The sequence below is a fragment of the Rissa tridactyla genome, chromosome 12 (genome assembly GCF_028500815.1).
Source record: "Rissa tridactyla isolate bRisTri1 chromosome 12, bRisTri1.patW.cur.20221130, whole genome shotgun sequence".
Taxonomy (NCBI): domain Eukaryota; kingdom Metazoa; phylum Chordata; class Aves; order Charadriiformes; family Laridae; genus Rissa; species Rissa tridactyla.
In genome coordinates, this window is record NC_071477.1 from 16297325 (window position 1) to 16311251 (window position 13927).

Here is a 13927-nt window from a genome sequence, read left to right on the forward strand (position 1 = left end):
TAATCCTAAGTAATTTATTCTAATTAAAACTTGCTTATTTAGGCTAAACAACAGATAGCCCTCAAGATGAGCTCAAAATCGCCTCAGGGGGTAAAATAAGGAGTACATCATGATCAGGCAGTGGGGGGGGGGGCAAGTGCTGTTTGTGGGAGTGCTCCAGACCGATCTGCGGGGCTGGATGTGCCCATGTGCCCGTACCTGTGTCCTATGGGCACATCTGCCTGCTGGAAACACGCCGTCGGCTCCACAGCTGGGTGGACCTGGGGGTCTGGAGCTGGGGCGGCCTCGCCTCTCTCCTCTCCGGCCGCTGGATGCAACAACCCCTAACAGTGGTGACGGAGGGCAAAGCTCTTCCCGTGGTCCCGTGCCCTGGGCTTGCCCCCCGGAGGCAGGTCTCCAGTTGGGGGATGTGAGAAAAGGCTCTGCAGAGGGGGGGGGCCAGGAGTCCAACGTGCCCATGGAGGAGCCCCGTGGCAGTGCCGCCAGCTCTGTCCCGGACTGCGTTAGCCAGGCGGTAGTCAGCAAGGTCAGCCGGGGGGGGTTCTTCTCCCCTGGGCGCTGGTGAGGCCGGAGCAGCTTGGTGTCCCTCAGCCCAGTGTGGAGAGCGGGGGCTGTTGGGATGAATGGGCCCGAAGGGGGATTGTCCAAGGAGATGCCAAGAACTGGGGGAGGCAAAGGGAGGTTAAGGCAGGAGACGGGGCCAGAAGAGGTGCCCCACCAAAGGAGAAGGCACCCTGCTGCAAAACTTCTACCCCGTGACGTCTCCAAGGGAGCCCAAAAAGGCTGAAGAGGGAAGAAAGAAAAGGGTAGGGAGGGTCTAGGGGGGACCACATGGGGCAGCTGAGAGCCCTGCAGGAGTCCAGTGGCCGCTTCCCCTTTTTCCCCTGGAATCCAGCCACATAAACACCCTCTGCATCGCCCGGAGCGCTGCCGTTTTGTCCCTGCGGGGGCCAGTCGCGGCAGGGGCTGAGCAGAGCCACAAGAGGGCAGGAGGCGCCCGCCTGCAGCTTGCGGGAGGGCGGGGGGCTGGAGACAGACCCATAGAATCGTAGAATGGGTTGGGTTGGAAGGGACCTCTAAAGGCCATCTAGTCCAACCCCCCTGCACTCAGCAGGGACATCTTCAACTCGATCAGGTTGCTCAGAGCCTCATCCAGCCTGGCCTTGGATGTCTCCAGGGATGGGGCCTCCACCCCCTCTCTGAGCAACCTGGGCCAGTGTCTCACCACCCTCAGTGTAAAGAACTTCTTCCTAATGTCTGATCTAACCCTGCCCTGCTCGAGTTTAAACCATTGTCCCTCGTCCTGTCGCTACACGCCCTTGCCAACAGCCCCTCCCCAGCTTTCTTGTAGCCCCTTCAGGTACTGGAAGACCGCTATAAGGTCTCCCCGGAGCCTTCTCTCCTCCAGGCTGAACCCCCCCAACTCTCTCAGCCTGTCCTCACAGCAGAGGGGCTCCAGCCCTCGGATCATCTTCATGGCCCTCCTCTGGCCCCCCTCCAACAGGTCCACGTCCCTCTTGAGCTGAGGGCTCCAGAGCTGGACACAGCACTGCAGGTGGGGTCTCACCAGAGCAGAGGAGAGGGGCAGAATCCCCTCTCTGGACCTGCTGGCCACGCTTCTTTTGATGCAGCCCAGGATGCGATTGGCCTTCTGGGCTGCAAATGCGCATTGTTGGCTCATGTCCAGCTTTTCATCCACCAGGACCCCCAAGTCCTCAGCCTTCAGCCATGTGAGATCCCTGGACAAGCTGCCACCTCTCCTACACAGTTCCAGTCCCACAACCCATCTTTTCCCTGCTCTCCTCGCTCCTGCATCACCCAAAGGTGCAAGCGACTTCCCCTGTTTAATTAACCCTTCGTTATTGCCAAAGGGAGCTCTGTCTACACCACCCAGACTAGATGGCAGCTGAGGAGGTTGGAGGCCAGGCCCCAGGTGTGGTGGAAGCGAGCAGTTATGTGGGGTGAGGACCTCGCCGTTGCTCCAGCACGGGAGTGGGGAGGCTTGGATGGATGAGGAATGGGGCCAGCCCTGTGGGGTGGATCCAGACCTGCACGCAGGAGATGTTGCTCCTCCAGTGAAAGACACTACTGGTCAGGTGGGATGAAACAGTCCCTGAGGAGGACAAAAGGGACACCAAGTTACTTCCCTCCTATGCCACTCTGTGGAGCTGCCAAACCTGCCCCACAGCCGTGGGGAAGAGGCAGCCTGGACATCGCCTGTGCCCGGACTCAGTGTCCTCCACCAGCTGCTCTGCGCTGCGGCGGGGGCACCATGCAGTGTTTCTGGGCGGGACGAGGGGGCACGACACAGTGCAGAGGTCTTCCTGGACCTCGGTGAGGAAGGCCTGACAACAAATGGAGTAGTGAAATGTCTGCTTTAATGGCACGGAATAAAAAAGAGGAAGTAAATCTTACGTCCCTTCGGATGCTGGGCACATCTCCACAGATGGGATTTGCGCAGCCGGGATTTCCCCTCCGTGCCGCTGGAAAATCTATGCGGGGTCCCTCGGTGCTGCCAGGGAAGTGGGGTGCCCAGCCTCCGAAGGGATGGAAGATTTACTTGCTATCTATAGTCCCCCTTTTATCCTGTCTTATTAACGCAGCTAGTTTATGATACCACTTGTTGCAGTTTTCTCACCAAGATTCGAGAGGAACCTTGTGCTGTCCCTTCTCCCCACCCCAGCTGCAGAACGTCACCCTGTTTCGCAAGGGCTCAGAGGAAGCCATTTCCCCATCAAGTGACCAGAGGCGAGGAAGAGAAACAAAAAGCCTCGATAGCTCCTCTCCTAAGGTCCGTGGGATCCTAAGACCTGGTCATCATGGTGACCTGGGCAGGTGACTGGGACATTCTGGTTCCAGTTCAACCATCCCAGGCCTGTAATTGTGTCTGCAGAATCCCAGGCCGTGGGACAGAAGGTGGCTTTTGTCAACGAGGCAACCCACAGGAAGCCACACGGCTGCTCAGCGCCTCCGGCCAACGCCTTCCTCTGAAGAAACCCTGCTTGAGCCGAGGACGGAGAGAGCCAAGAGGCAGATGATGCTGCCCGTGACCCAGGTGCTGGCCTTTGGTGAGTGCCAGAGGCTGTATGGGCTCCTGGAGGGGGGACATGAGGCGTCTGGAGACTCCACAGAAACGCTACATGGCTGTTTCTCCTGCAGGTGCTTGGCTGGTGGCACAGAGCAAGGCTACACTGAGTGAGTATTATGAGGCGGTGGATGGGGAGTTTGGACACATCTCTGGGCCCCCATCCATCTCCCAGGGTTCTTCCCCAGCCCCACAGAACAAAACCTGCCCTTGTGTGGAGGTGGCAAACCCAGGGCAGCCGGGCGCTGGGGCCTCCCCGTCTGGCAGCATCTCTCTCCCTGCGCAGGTGCCCCCACCATCTCCATCTTCCAGAAGCCGGCTGGGGTGATCCCACCAGGAGGCTCCACCACCATCTGCTGCAGTTGCCAGTGTGACGAAGGGGAATTTGATCTGTACAAGGGTGGCCGCTGGGTCCGTACCTTGGAGCTGCGCGACAGCAGGGCTGAGTTCTCCATCTCCAATGCCACCCAAAAGGACGCAGGTGGCTACAGCTGCCAGTACCGGGATGGAGGTGCTGTGCTGGCTCACAGCGAAACCGTGGAAATCCGGGTGCAAGGTGAGGGATATGCTGTTACCTCTTCACGTGGGGTCAGACGCCACATGGGCACACCGGGAGGCACGTAGCCACTTGGCTTCCCCGTCCACAGGGTGGGCAGGGTTTTTCCCCTCTTCCCTGGCTTGGAGAGGTGGGGACCGTCTTCATCTCTGCTTGACCCAGGTGGTGGGATCACGGAGATCCCAGTGGCTGCTGGCACCGTGTCAAAGCCCTGCACACCTCCTCATGCCCTCTCCTCTCCCCACAGAGTTCCGTCTCCCCGAACCTGTCCTCTCTGTCCTGCCTGGGCACAATGTGGCTGCAGGAGCGGATGTGGTTTTCCGTTGCACCATCGCACACCCCAACGCTGGCTGTTTCCTCTACCTGGAGGGCTGGGTCAAAGAATTCAAATTTATCCCCAAGGACGAAGATTGCAAACTCTCCCACGTGCATAAAGGCAACGAGGGCCGCTACAGCTGCCAGTGTTTCGCCAGGAATGTTTCGTTCGAATGGTCTGCTGTCAGCAAGACCCTGGATTTGGTGGTAAGAGGTGAGATGTCCCCCCACCCACATCCTACTCTTCTCTTCCTCCCTGGCATCTGTCATGTCCTGAGAGAGCTAGGCAGGAGGATGTGGTGAAAGAAAGCGGCTGTAATTGGGGGCCAAGCAGAGGGTTACAGTTTCCTCCAGATGCGTTTGAGCCTTGCCAGCTCCTCAGAGCCCCTACAGATGCCCTATAGACCCAGGGCTGCTAGGCTACCCGCGGGGGGCCAAGGGTGAGGGGACACCCGCCAGCCCCAGGACAGTTGTACGTCGCATTGCAGCCCAGCGGCAGGGGCTGGCTGGCAGTGGCAGATGAGGGCCAGCTCCATGTTCCTGTCCTCCTCCCTGGCTTTGGTGCCACTGCGTGGGGTGACGGGTCAGAGACTGTGGGTAGGGGGTGTCCCAGGGGCCTGGGACGTGGGAGGTAGATCCAGCAGGAGCCCCTGGGGCTCCCTTTGAACTTCCCTTTATCCCTCCTTAGCCCAGGAGCTCCCCAGCGTGTCCCCTTCCCCACGTGTCTGTTTGCCCTGGGACTCCCACGTCCCCTTGGGTCCCCTGTTGCCCCCATGGGACTCTTTTGGTCCGTCCGGGAGCTCTGGGGGGCTCCTCCCAGGGCCCCCCCTCGGTGACTGTCCTTTCCTGTCCCCTGCAGATTACACCTGGAACAACGTGGTGCGCCTGGTGCTGGGGGCCGGGGTCCTGCTGCTGCTGGGGCTCATCGTGGCCGAGGCCATGTGCACCCCCTGCCGCACAACGGGGCCCCGCTAGGAGGGGGCGCAGAGCCCCCCCTTCCTCCTCGGCCTGTGTCCCGTTCCCCCCACCCGTGTCCGTGTCCTTCTGTCCCCAGCAGGGACAAGCACCCATCCCCGGGGGAGGCAGCGGGGCTGAATAACCAGTCTCCAGCCGCAGCCTTCCATTGCTCACATTCGTTTATTATTTTAAAACACTGACGAAACACATCACACCGTGACCTATATATATAAATTTACTTTTATGCAGGTATAAATTTATATATACAGGACCTTTAAACCTCTGTATACTCAGGACACAAAGTTCCAGAATAGCTTCACCGGCTACAACAAAAGTATTCTTGTTATGAAAACACAAAGAGGAGGTGCGAATATCAAAAAACGCAGAATAAAGAAATTAAAAACGAGTGCAAAATGAATGAAAGTGCAAAAAAGCTTTTGTTATCGTAACGCTCCTTCCAAAACACGCCCCCTCCCCCCCCCCCGTCCTTTTCTGCCCGCCGAGGCCGGGCGAGCCTCAGGCCCCAGGTGAAGGGGGGGATTGGAGGAAGGGAGCCCGGCTGCAGCACCCAGGTCGTTCCCCCTCCTCTGCACCGCGGGGTCCCCTCCGGAGGGCACGGAGTGAGGAACGGAAGCGGCCGAGTCACATCGTCCTCACGCTGCCTCCTCTTCTCCAACGCCCCTCATTGCACTCGCGTCCCCAGATCTGCCTCCGCAGGCAGCAGCTGCCCCCAGCTCTCCTAGACAATTCGGAGGGTTTTTCTTTCCTAAAAGTGCTTGTGATGGACGCGGGAATCACCGGAGGATGGCAGCGGCAGGCAGCTGCGCTCCGGCGAGGCAGGCATGGCCGTCCTCCTCGCTGAGCTCCAGGCTGGCTGCTCTCACAGAAATGGAGACTTCGACCTTGCGCACACCACCTCCTGTTTTCCACGAGGAGGGAGAAACACCTTCCTGAGAGGCTCCGGCTGCTCCCACGCCCCCAGAGTCACCTGCGGACCAGCCGCCCCAGAAGACACTCCACGCCCGAGGCTGGAGCGCGTGGTGGGACATCTCCCACAGCTCCCGCTAAGCCCTGCCAACACCATCTGCAGCAGCAGGGGCAGGAACGACACCTGCGCAGGCTTGGGGGCCCCCACTCCAAAAAAACATTTGACTTGAAAAATTCTTCATTGACTTTGAAATTTTGGCTGCAGTCACGTCTCTCAGAAAGACCCCAGAGAGGAACCTGTGGGCCAGACACAGCCCCATTGTCCTCTCCAGCTTCCTAGTGACACAGCGGTGAACAACCCCGGGACGAGTTTGGTCAGGCAACAGGGAAAGGATGAAAAACTTTGGTGCTTCTGCCTTGGTCACAGCTGCCCTTGATGCTCCCTGAGGGGGGACTCCCAAACAATACTCTGTGGAGACGGAGGACCTGCAAGGTCAAGGGTGCAGCAATCCTTCCTTCTCCTGGTTTCCCTGCTGGGACCAGAGACAACTTCTGCTTGCAGAGGACACAGCACCCGAGACCCTGCCTGGGACTAGAACCTGCCGCCTCCACAGCCACAGAAACCACCACATTAAAACAGCGACACACCAACAGTAGAGGAAATAGGCGCTGTGGTATTTCCACAAACACCCATCCACACGTACACACACAATGCTTTGGGTTGGGTTTGGTTCGAAAGGAAAACAAGAAGAAGGTTAGAAGTTTTAACAGTAAATAGCCCTTGACCACCTGCAAACCCCGTAACTCTCTCAACCCAGATGAATCCAGAAGCTTTGTACCCCAGCGGCTGAGTCAGCCCGAGAGGCTGAGGAACCGATGCTCACGGAACCACTAAGTGTGTGTGACAGAGACCCTCGTGTCTCCCATCACCCTTCCAGTGGGGCTGGTTTTCCTGCACCCAGCAGAGACCCAGGCTCCAGCCCCGCGCCACAGCCAAGGGGGAGCACCTTGGCAGTCCTGCCCTCTGCTCTCCTGGCAGTCGAAAGAGCCCAGAGGAGGAGTAGCCCGTGGGCACAGCTTCCCGCTGCTGCCCGTGGCTGGCACAGTCTGAATCATGCCCCTCTGCCCATTTTGCTGGTGCCCAGGCAGAGCACGGCTTGACTGCACCCAACTGCAGAGCAAGAGCCGATGGTGCTGGCCGTACCCAGGCCTGTGGGCCAGCCATAGCTCCTCTTCCCCTTCAGCAGGGATCTTCTGAGCTCACCACCACCGCCGCTCTCACAAGGCTCTCCGTCCTTCACGCTAGTTTCAGATCTGACCCCTGGGTGACAACTCCTCTCCCGGCAGCCGGGGCAGTGCTCGGTCCCCTGCCCAAGAGGAGGAATGACTTAGCACGAGGGAATGGAGCAGACAAGAACAGAACGCCTTCGTTAAGATGTTTCCTCACAAGCTCAATAACCATGTCCCGTGCAAGGGTATCAAGAGTCACAGAGGAGCCGTTCCATTCTAGATCACGCCTGGAGAGGTCTCAGCACCGGTCGCGCAGAGTCTCACAGCTGAAGGTCCCAGGGCTCCTCTTCTCCCCCAGCACACCGTGGCCCCGAAGAGACTCCCCATCAACTGAAGAGGCCAACTTCAGGACCATTCACTGCGGATCAAGGGTGACCCGGAGAGTGGCTGTGGGACCCAGGGACGTGGCGTTCCTACCCACTGCCCCTCTCTCCACAGCTGCCCACGTTGCAGTGCTTGAAGAGACAGAAGAAAATAAAAACAGGAAAGGAGACGGAGAGCTGCCTAAATCAAACCCAAGCACTGAGAAAACAAATACACGGACTAATTTCAAGTCCTGCGTGAAGAGCAAGCAGCAGACGTTTCAAGAGCGGGTCAAATGTGACCCCAAATATTCAATAAGAAAGAGTCAAAATGCTACATTTCCATGGGAAGCCTAGAACAGATTGACTCAGGTGTGACAGCGGCTCCCAAGGCAGTGCTGCTCCAAGACGTGTTGCTGGTGCACTCGCTAAGATCCCTTCATCCCTGTCTTTGGGCACTGGGAAAGGGGGAAAAATTGTTTTGCTACCGATATGTCATTCTTGGGAACGGGAAAGAAAGCGGACCTGGGACTCAGATCACATCGCTGCGGACGGTGGAGAGCCCTGGGGGCAGGTGGCCGCCCTCCAGCCCTGCACTGCCACACCGCTGCTCCAACGGCAGGCGGCACGGGACGGGGACACACCACGGCGAGGGGAGCACGGGTGCTGCCAGGGGACACAGGGACTCTCAGAAGCTGCCAGGGACTCTGCCAGCAGCCCCCAGGCATGTTGGCGTGTCCTAGCCTACTCGGCCTCTCCTCCGTTACAGGGGACAGCGTTACATGGGCATTCCCGAAGTGCCTGCACCCTTGTTGAAAAGGTGCTCTGTTACTAAAAGGACAGAAAAAAACCTCCAAAACAGTTAACTGCTGAATTTCCTTTAGCTCTGCAGGTAAGGAATCCAGGGACAACGAAAGATCCTGCTCTTCTGGCAGCAAAACCTGGGGGACTCGCCAGGGCAAAAAAGGGGGAGAAGGCGGCTTGGCAGGATCGAGTCAGCCAACTCCGGAACGCCTTCGGAAGCGAGCTGTGAATCCGCCTGCAGAGGAATGGATGTTTCTTGTCCTTGGAAGCTGTCTCCGCTCTAGAAAGGGCCTTCCTCCTAATATGTGGACCAAAGAGGGTCTGACTCTCCTTTGCAGAGGATTTTTTAATTGCTGCAAGGGGAAGAAGTTAACCAAGCATCCTTCCTCCCAGAGGAAGAGGAAATGGAGCTTGTTCTGCATCCACCCAGCCCTGGCCCCGCGGGGCCCTGGGGCCGCTGCAGATAAAGCGCAGATGCTGGTCGTGGGCAGAGCAGCAGCCAGGACACATTGGTCCCTGGAAGGGACAAGAGGTCGGCCACTGGTTCCCAGTGCGGTGAAGGGGCAAAGCAAAGTCATCATCTGGCCTTAAAAGGGAAAGTCAAAGGAACTCAGAGAAAAAGGCAAAGCGAGCAGAAGCTCCTTGAGGAGCATCCCTTGGAAACGATGTTAACACAAGCCCCCCCCAGAGGAACACATCACAGGAAAAAAAAATAAAAAAAAATAAAAAAAAAATAGATCTCTCTCAGCTGCTGAGCAAAGCCAAGACCAGCCTTTAAACGGGTGCAAGCACGTGCGCAGGCAGCCAGTCCCTTCCCTTATCTGGGTGAATTGAGTAGTGGTGTCAGCCCCCAGCCGCCACACTGCTCCCCTGGCCCTCAACACAACCCCCGCAGCAGTGCGGTCACAGCAGGACATGGGGGACAGCTGTCACGTGAAGACAGGCTGGTCCCACGTCCACCCTCTGTCCCTGCAGCCACCCCCGAGGCTTGGGGTCAGCCTGTAGCCAGCGCCGGAGGAGAAGGGCAGTGTGGAGGGGAGCGGAGAGGATGGGAGATGGACTGGTGGGAGGGAGGAGATGCGGCACCCGAGGGGACATGAGCAGGACATGACAAGCTGCGGTCGGTCGGGGGGAATCTCTGTCCTGACCAGACAGTTTGGCAGCACCGGTGCTGAGGGAGGGTCCCGATCGGGCCAAGAAAAGTCACTTTAAGGTGTCATCAGCATTCTTGAACATGAGGATGGCATTGTAGATCTTGAGTGCTGGGCCCAGCTTGACACTCATAATCTTGACGATGTCAGCCTGCGTCAGCAAGAGGAACGCCTCGCCATCGATCATCTGGAGAGGAGAGCAGGGACAAAGGAAGTCACCGAAAACCCAGGCTGTGGCTTCCTAGGGACAGCCAGCACGGCCAGAACCTGGGGACATGCACCATCGCCTTCACCCTCAGCCAGGGACCACAGATGATCCCAGTCAGGGGCACCCACAGCACTCCCATGCTGTCCCAGATAAACCAGAGCTGGGAGCTGGCGTGCCCAGGAACAGGGTAGAGAAGGGGAAAGGCCCTTCCCAGGGCTGCCCCACGAGCTCGCACTGCAGCTGGCCCGGGCTTCTGTGCCAGAGCACAACGGGCACAGCACACGGCCAGCGGGCAACCCGCTCTGGGCAAACACCTGCCCATTCCCAGCTCCAGGTCCCGGCACACGTGGAAGCTGACCCCAGCTCAGCTTCGCCTGCCTGAGCACCCTTAAAGCGCAGGGGTCATTTACTAACAGGCTGGGACGCTCGCCGTCCCCAGCATCAGCCTGCCCCGGGCGTACCCCCCATGCTGGAAAGCAGCCCCTCCGCGCGTCTGCCCACAGAGCAGTCTAAAAACAATGAACCTGGCTGACAGACAGCAACGCCATCGAACCGCTGTGCCGGTGAGAGGATGCAGGTGGGGACGGACGAACGGGTGAGGAGCAAGCTGCTTCCCTCAGGAGGTGATGGCGCTATTAAGGCTGCAGTATCATCCTCCCCCTGGCTCCCCGCTCCCGGCCTCCGCAGAGGGGCCCTCACTCACCCGCGCCGGGAGAAGGGGGCAGCACAGCTCCCTGGGGGTCGGCATCTCCCCTCCTGCTGCCGTATCTGCACGGGCAGACACTCGAATGCAGTGGGGCTGCTGCCCCCAGGGCTGCAGGTTGGGATCGCTGCCAGGTGCTGGACATGCTCTCCGCATTCAGCAGCAAGCCGCTGCAGGAAGGCCACTAGCCCATTCCTCCCTACCCTGTTGGCAAACAGCTGTCCTTGGCCAGCTGCACTCAACCCTCCAGCCCTTCTCACCTCATCCTTGAAGAGCTTGGCTTGGTCCTCGCAACCCGTCAGAGTCTGAACAAAGCTAAAGACCTTGGAACAAACAGAGAAAAATGTCAAGACAGAAGCAAGGAGACCTCCCGTGAGCCCACATCCTCGCTTCCAGAGACGCACTTTGCACCCTGTAAGGTAACGGCGTGGCTGTCAGGGCACAGGCTGAAGTTGCAGCACCCTCCCATGCCTAGAGACCACCCTCGGACCAGGGCACAGGCGCTGGCCTCCTCCAGCCCCACAGCAGCAAATGCTACAGCAGCTTCCTCTCCAACAAGCCACCTCCAGCACAGCGAGATGCTTCCCAGTGAGGGGTGGGGGCAGGAGAGGGGCTCACAGGAGGGTAATGGGGAGATCAGGCAGGGCTGGCTGCTGGGGCTGGTGCCAGAGGTCCAGCTACCCAGGCCTTAAGAGGGGCCATCACAGATGCTCAAGAAAGTGAATGAAGGTGACGATGAAGAATTTGAGGTAAAAATTTCTTTTTTTAAAGAAACAGTGGAGTGAGTTCTTATCTGCAGAGTCTACGGTTTAATTTTTTTTTAACATGGCAAAGACAAAACTGATTTCTTTGGAAAACTGGAACATGCTAAATGAAGATTCTGCTGTTTGCCTTCACCTGCCTGCCCTGGGCTAGTGCCACATTCAAGCCAAGCAAGAACCTGGTAGTTCTGCACGTACTTCCCAGAAGCTGCCATCAGGGCTCATGTCTGGCAGTTGTCCCCAGAGGGCCTTACAAGCGTGTCCAGCAGACTGCCTTCTCACTAGCCCAGGGAAGTCGCCACTGGAATACCTCCGTGCCTGGTGCATGTACCATGGTGCTGCACAGCCAGGAAGAGTGCTCCCAGCCATGCCAGTGGGTTAGGAGCCAGCACACGGCCTTCAAAACCATCTTACCTCATCAATGGTCCACTTGGCCACCGTAGTTGCTGTGATGCCAGCCACCCCCGGCAGGAGTTTGCAGTGCTGCTCCCAGCAGAGCGACAGGGAGCGGTCGGGGTGGGCAGACAGGGCAGACATGAAGAGCGACTGGTGCATATTGTCTGAAGAAATAGCTGGCAATAAAAAAGCAAGATGCGATACAAGGTAGAAGGATGAGAACATCCCATCCCATCCCATCCCATCCTACAAGTCTTGGGGAGGGCCCAGGACTGGCAGCAGATGGTCTCATGGGTCCAGGAATCCAGAGCTAGTTGTTGTCCCTTGAATTAATAGGACATAAGTGTATCCAAGTGTTCAGTTTGGTGGGATTGGGGATGACGGGGGAAGATGTTTAGAGACAAGCTTGGTTTTGCCTTGTTCTCACCACCTTCAGTCTTTCATTTTCCGTACTGAAATAGATTTCAATGTCAAATTTCACACCAGAATGCCATCCCATGGCACATCATTCCATTCATTTCACATTTTTAACCAAGCTTTTCCCTTGCTCGCTGCTCCAAGTAGTCAAGGATGGCTCCCAAGAAGAGATCCTCATCATTCACCCCCAGCGCTGGGGTAGGCAGCAGGACCCGCCCACGGTAAAACAGATACTGGCTGAAATAAATGTCAGTCTTCGTCTTACGTCAGTCATCAAAACTAAATGCCAAGGAAACTCTGGGCTGCAGCAATAATTTGGCACTTCACAACCACACTGATGTTTCGGGGTACGGCAGCCACAGGATGAAGGCACAGCACCCCTGCCTGAAGAGGACAAAGTGCCAGGGAAAACACACTGCCACAGAGAGGGGATCCGAATTCTCTGCCCTAACGCACTCAAGGATTCACAGACATAAACCAAGAGACATGACGAGGGTCCTAGCAGAGCTCTGGGAAGAGGCAGGGACGTTCTTCGCAACTTTGGTAGTCGACCACAAGCTCCTCACTGGTGCTCACCTGCGTGAGGTCTGACTGAGTGAGCCAAGGGAGACCTGCCTCAAGCAGCCACCACCCCAGTTCCTCCAGCCTTGCCCCTGGGATGACACCGCGGCAGAGGATGGCACTTACTCTGGAAGTCTTCCTGCTGGATCTTCCGGTACTTTGGAGGTCGCCCTCTAAAGAGACAAGAAGACTAATTTCCAACTGGGTTGGGACTGGCCCGAGGGCAATGCCTTGGCAGCGGGAGCAAGGATTACCTCTCGGACCCTGACCCAAAGGGTTGACAGCTAGAGATATAAAACATGGTAAGAAGAACCAAGAGAGGTGCCCAACAGAGCCGGAAGGACAAACGCCAGCTGCCAGCAACTGTGCTCCCCCGTGGTCAAGGAGCCTCTCTGGCTTGGCCATCCCTCACAGGGACAGAAGTCATGGCACAGGGGCCCTGCGCTGCTGCACGGGGCTCACGGGGTTTGTCCCTACCTCCCATGGTGCCGAGATTTCTTTCGCTGAGGGAAGCCAATCAGGTTCCTCTTGCGAGTTGAGGCCTCGGTGTCAGACAAGTCCGCCTTAAGCCTGCCCTGGTTCTTCTCTGCCAGCGGGCACCCTGAGAGGCAGTAATGGGCCGTGAATCTCCCAGTCACGTGTCCTGACCCGTCGCAACCCGGTGTGGGGCACTTCCTAGAGAACAGAGGGGAGGCAAGCGTCGGACCCAGCTCAGAGCAGCACGGGAGGCGAGCCAGCAGGCCCGCCCTTCCGTTCCTGAGCACGGGAAGCCATAGCCTTGGCCACGAAAAGCACAGTAAAGATGTGCTGAACAAATTCCAGGGGTGAGGACGCTGGGTGCACGGGCAGGGCACACCCAGGTATAGATATCCTCCAGGTATAGAATAGAATCATAGAATCGTTTTGGTTGGAAGAGACCTTTAAGATCATCAAGTCCAACCGTTAACCCAGCACTGCCATGTTACTACTCACCCATGTCCCTCAGCACCGCGACTACCCATCTTCTAAATACCTCCAGGGATGGCGACTCAACCACTTCCCCATGCAACCATTCCAAACCTTGATTAGCTTTTTGGCGAAGAAATTTTTTCCTAATATCCAATCTAAACCTCCCCTGGTGCAACTTGAGGCCGTTTCCTCTTGTCCTATTGCCCGCTACTTGGGAGAAGAGACTGACCCCCCCTCATTACACTCTCCTTTCAGGGAGTTGGAGAGAGCGAGAAGGTCTCCCCTCAGCCTCCATTTCTCCAGGCTGAACACCCCCAGCTCCCTCAGCCGCTCCTCATGAGACTTGCGCTCCAGACCCCTCACCAGCTCCATTGCCCTTCTCTGGACACGCTCCAGCCCCTCAATATCTTTCCTGTAATGAGGGGCCCAAAACTGGACACAGCACTCAAGGTGGGGCCTCACCAGTGCCCAGTACAGGGGGACCATCACTCCCCTAGTCCTGCTGGCCACACTATTTCTACAAACACCCATCCCACCTCTGCTGCT

At 57.7% G+C, this 13927-nt stretch overlaps 2 protein-coding genes across 4 annotated transcripts in view; one reads left to right on the top strand and one right to left on the bottom strand.

The window, feature by feature from the left end:
- The first annotated feature begins 2718 nt into the window (after positions 1 to 2718).
- On the top strand, positions 2719 to 5318 carry LOC128916515 (leukocyte immunoglobulin-like receptor subfamily A member 2). 2 transcript variants are annotated; one of them, XM_054218358.1, is made up of 6 exons: positions 2719 to 2791; positions 2894 to 3068; positions 3160 to 3195; positions 3372 to 3641; positions 3889 to 4170; positions 4816 to 5318. In XM_054218358.1, the coding sequence occupies exons 2-6, from the start codon at positions 3035 to 3037 to the stop codon at positions 4929 to 4931; spliced, it is 738 nt and encodes a 245-aa protein (XP_054074333.1). In that variant the 5' UTR covers positions 2719 to 2791; positions 2894 to 3034; the 3' UTR covers positions 4932 to 5318. The 2 variants fall into 2 exon arrangements, with proteins under 2 accessions (XP_054074333.1, XP_054074332.1); XM_054218357.1 differs by having other exon boundaries at positions 2741 to 2791; positions 2874 to 3068.
- A 107-nt stretch (positions 5319 to 5425) lies between these two features.
- Positions 5426 to 13927, bottom strand: part of L3MBTL1 (L3MBTL histone methyl-lysine binding protein 1) — a 29772-nt gene continuing 21270 nt past the window's right edge. For both annotated transcript variants that reach the window (XM_054218799.1, XM_054218798.1), the window contains 5 exons: positions 12911 to 13108; positions 12560 to 12606; positions 11474 to 11631; positions 10559 to 10621; positions 5426 to 9574 (listed from right to left, as the gene is read on the bottom strand). In XM_054218799.1, coding sequence (XP_054074774.1) covers positions 9440 to 9574; positions 10559 to 10621; positions 11474 to 11631; positions 12560 to 12606; positions 12911 to 13108 — 601 coding nt within the window. In that variant the 3' untranslated portion in view covers positions 5426 to 9439. The remainder of the gene's footprint in view (positions 9575 to 10558; positions 10622 to 11473; positions 11632 to 12559; positions 12607 to 12910; positions 13109 to 13927) is intronic.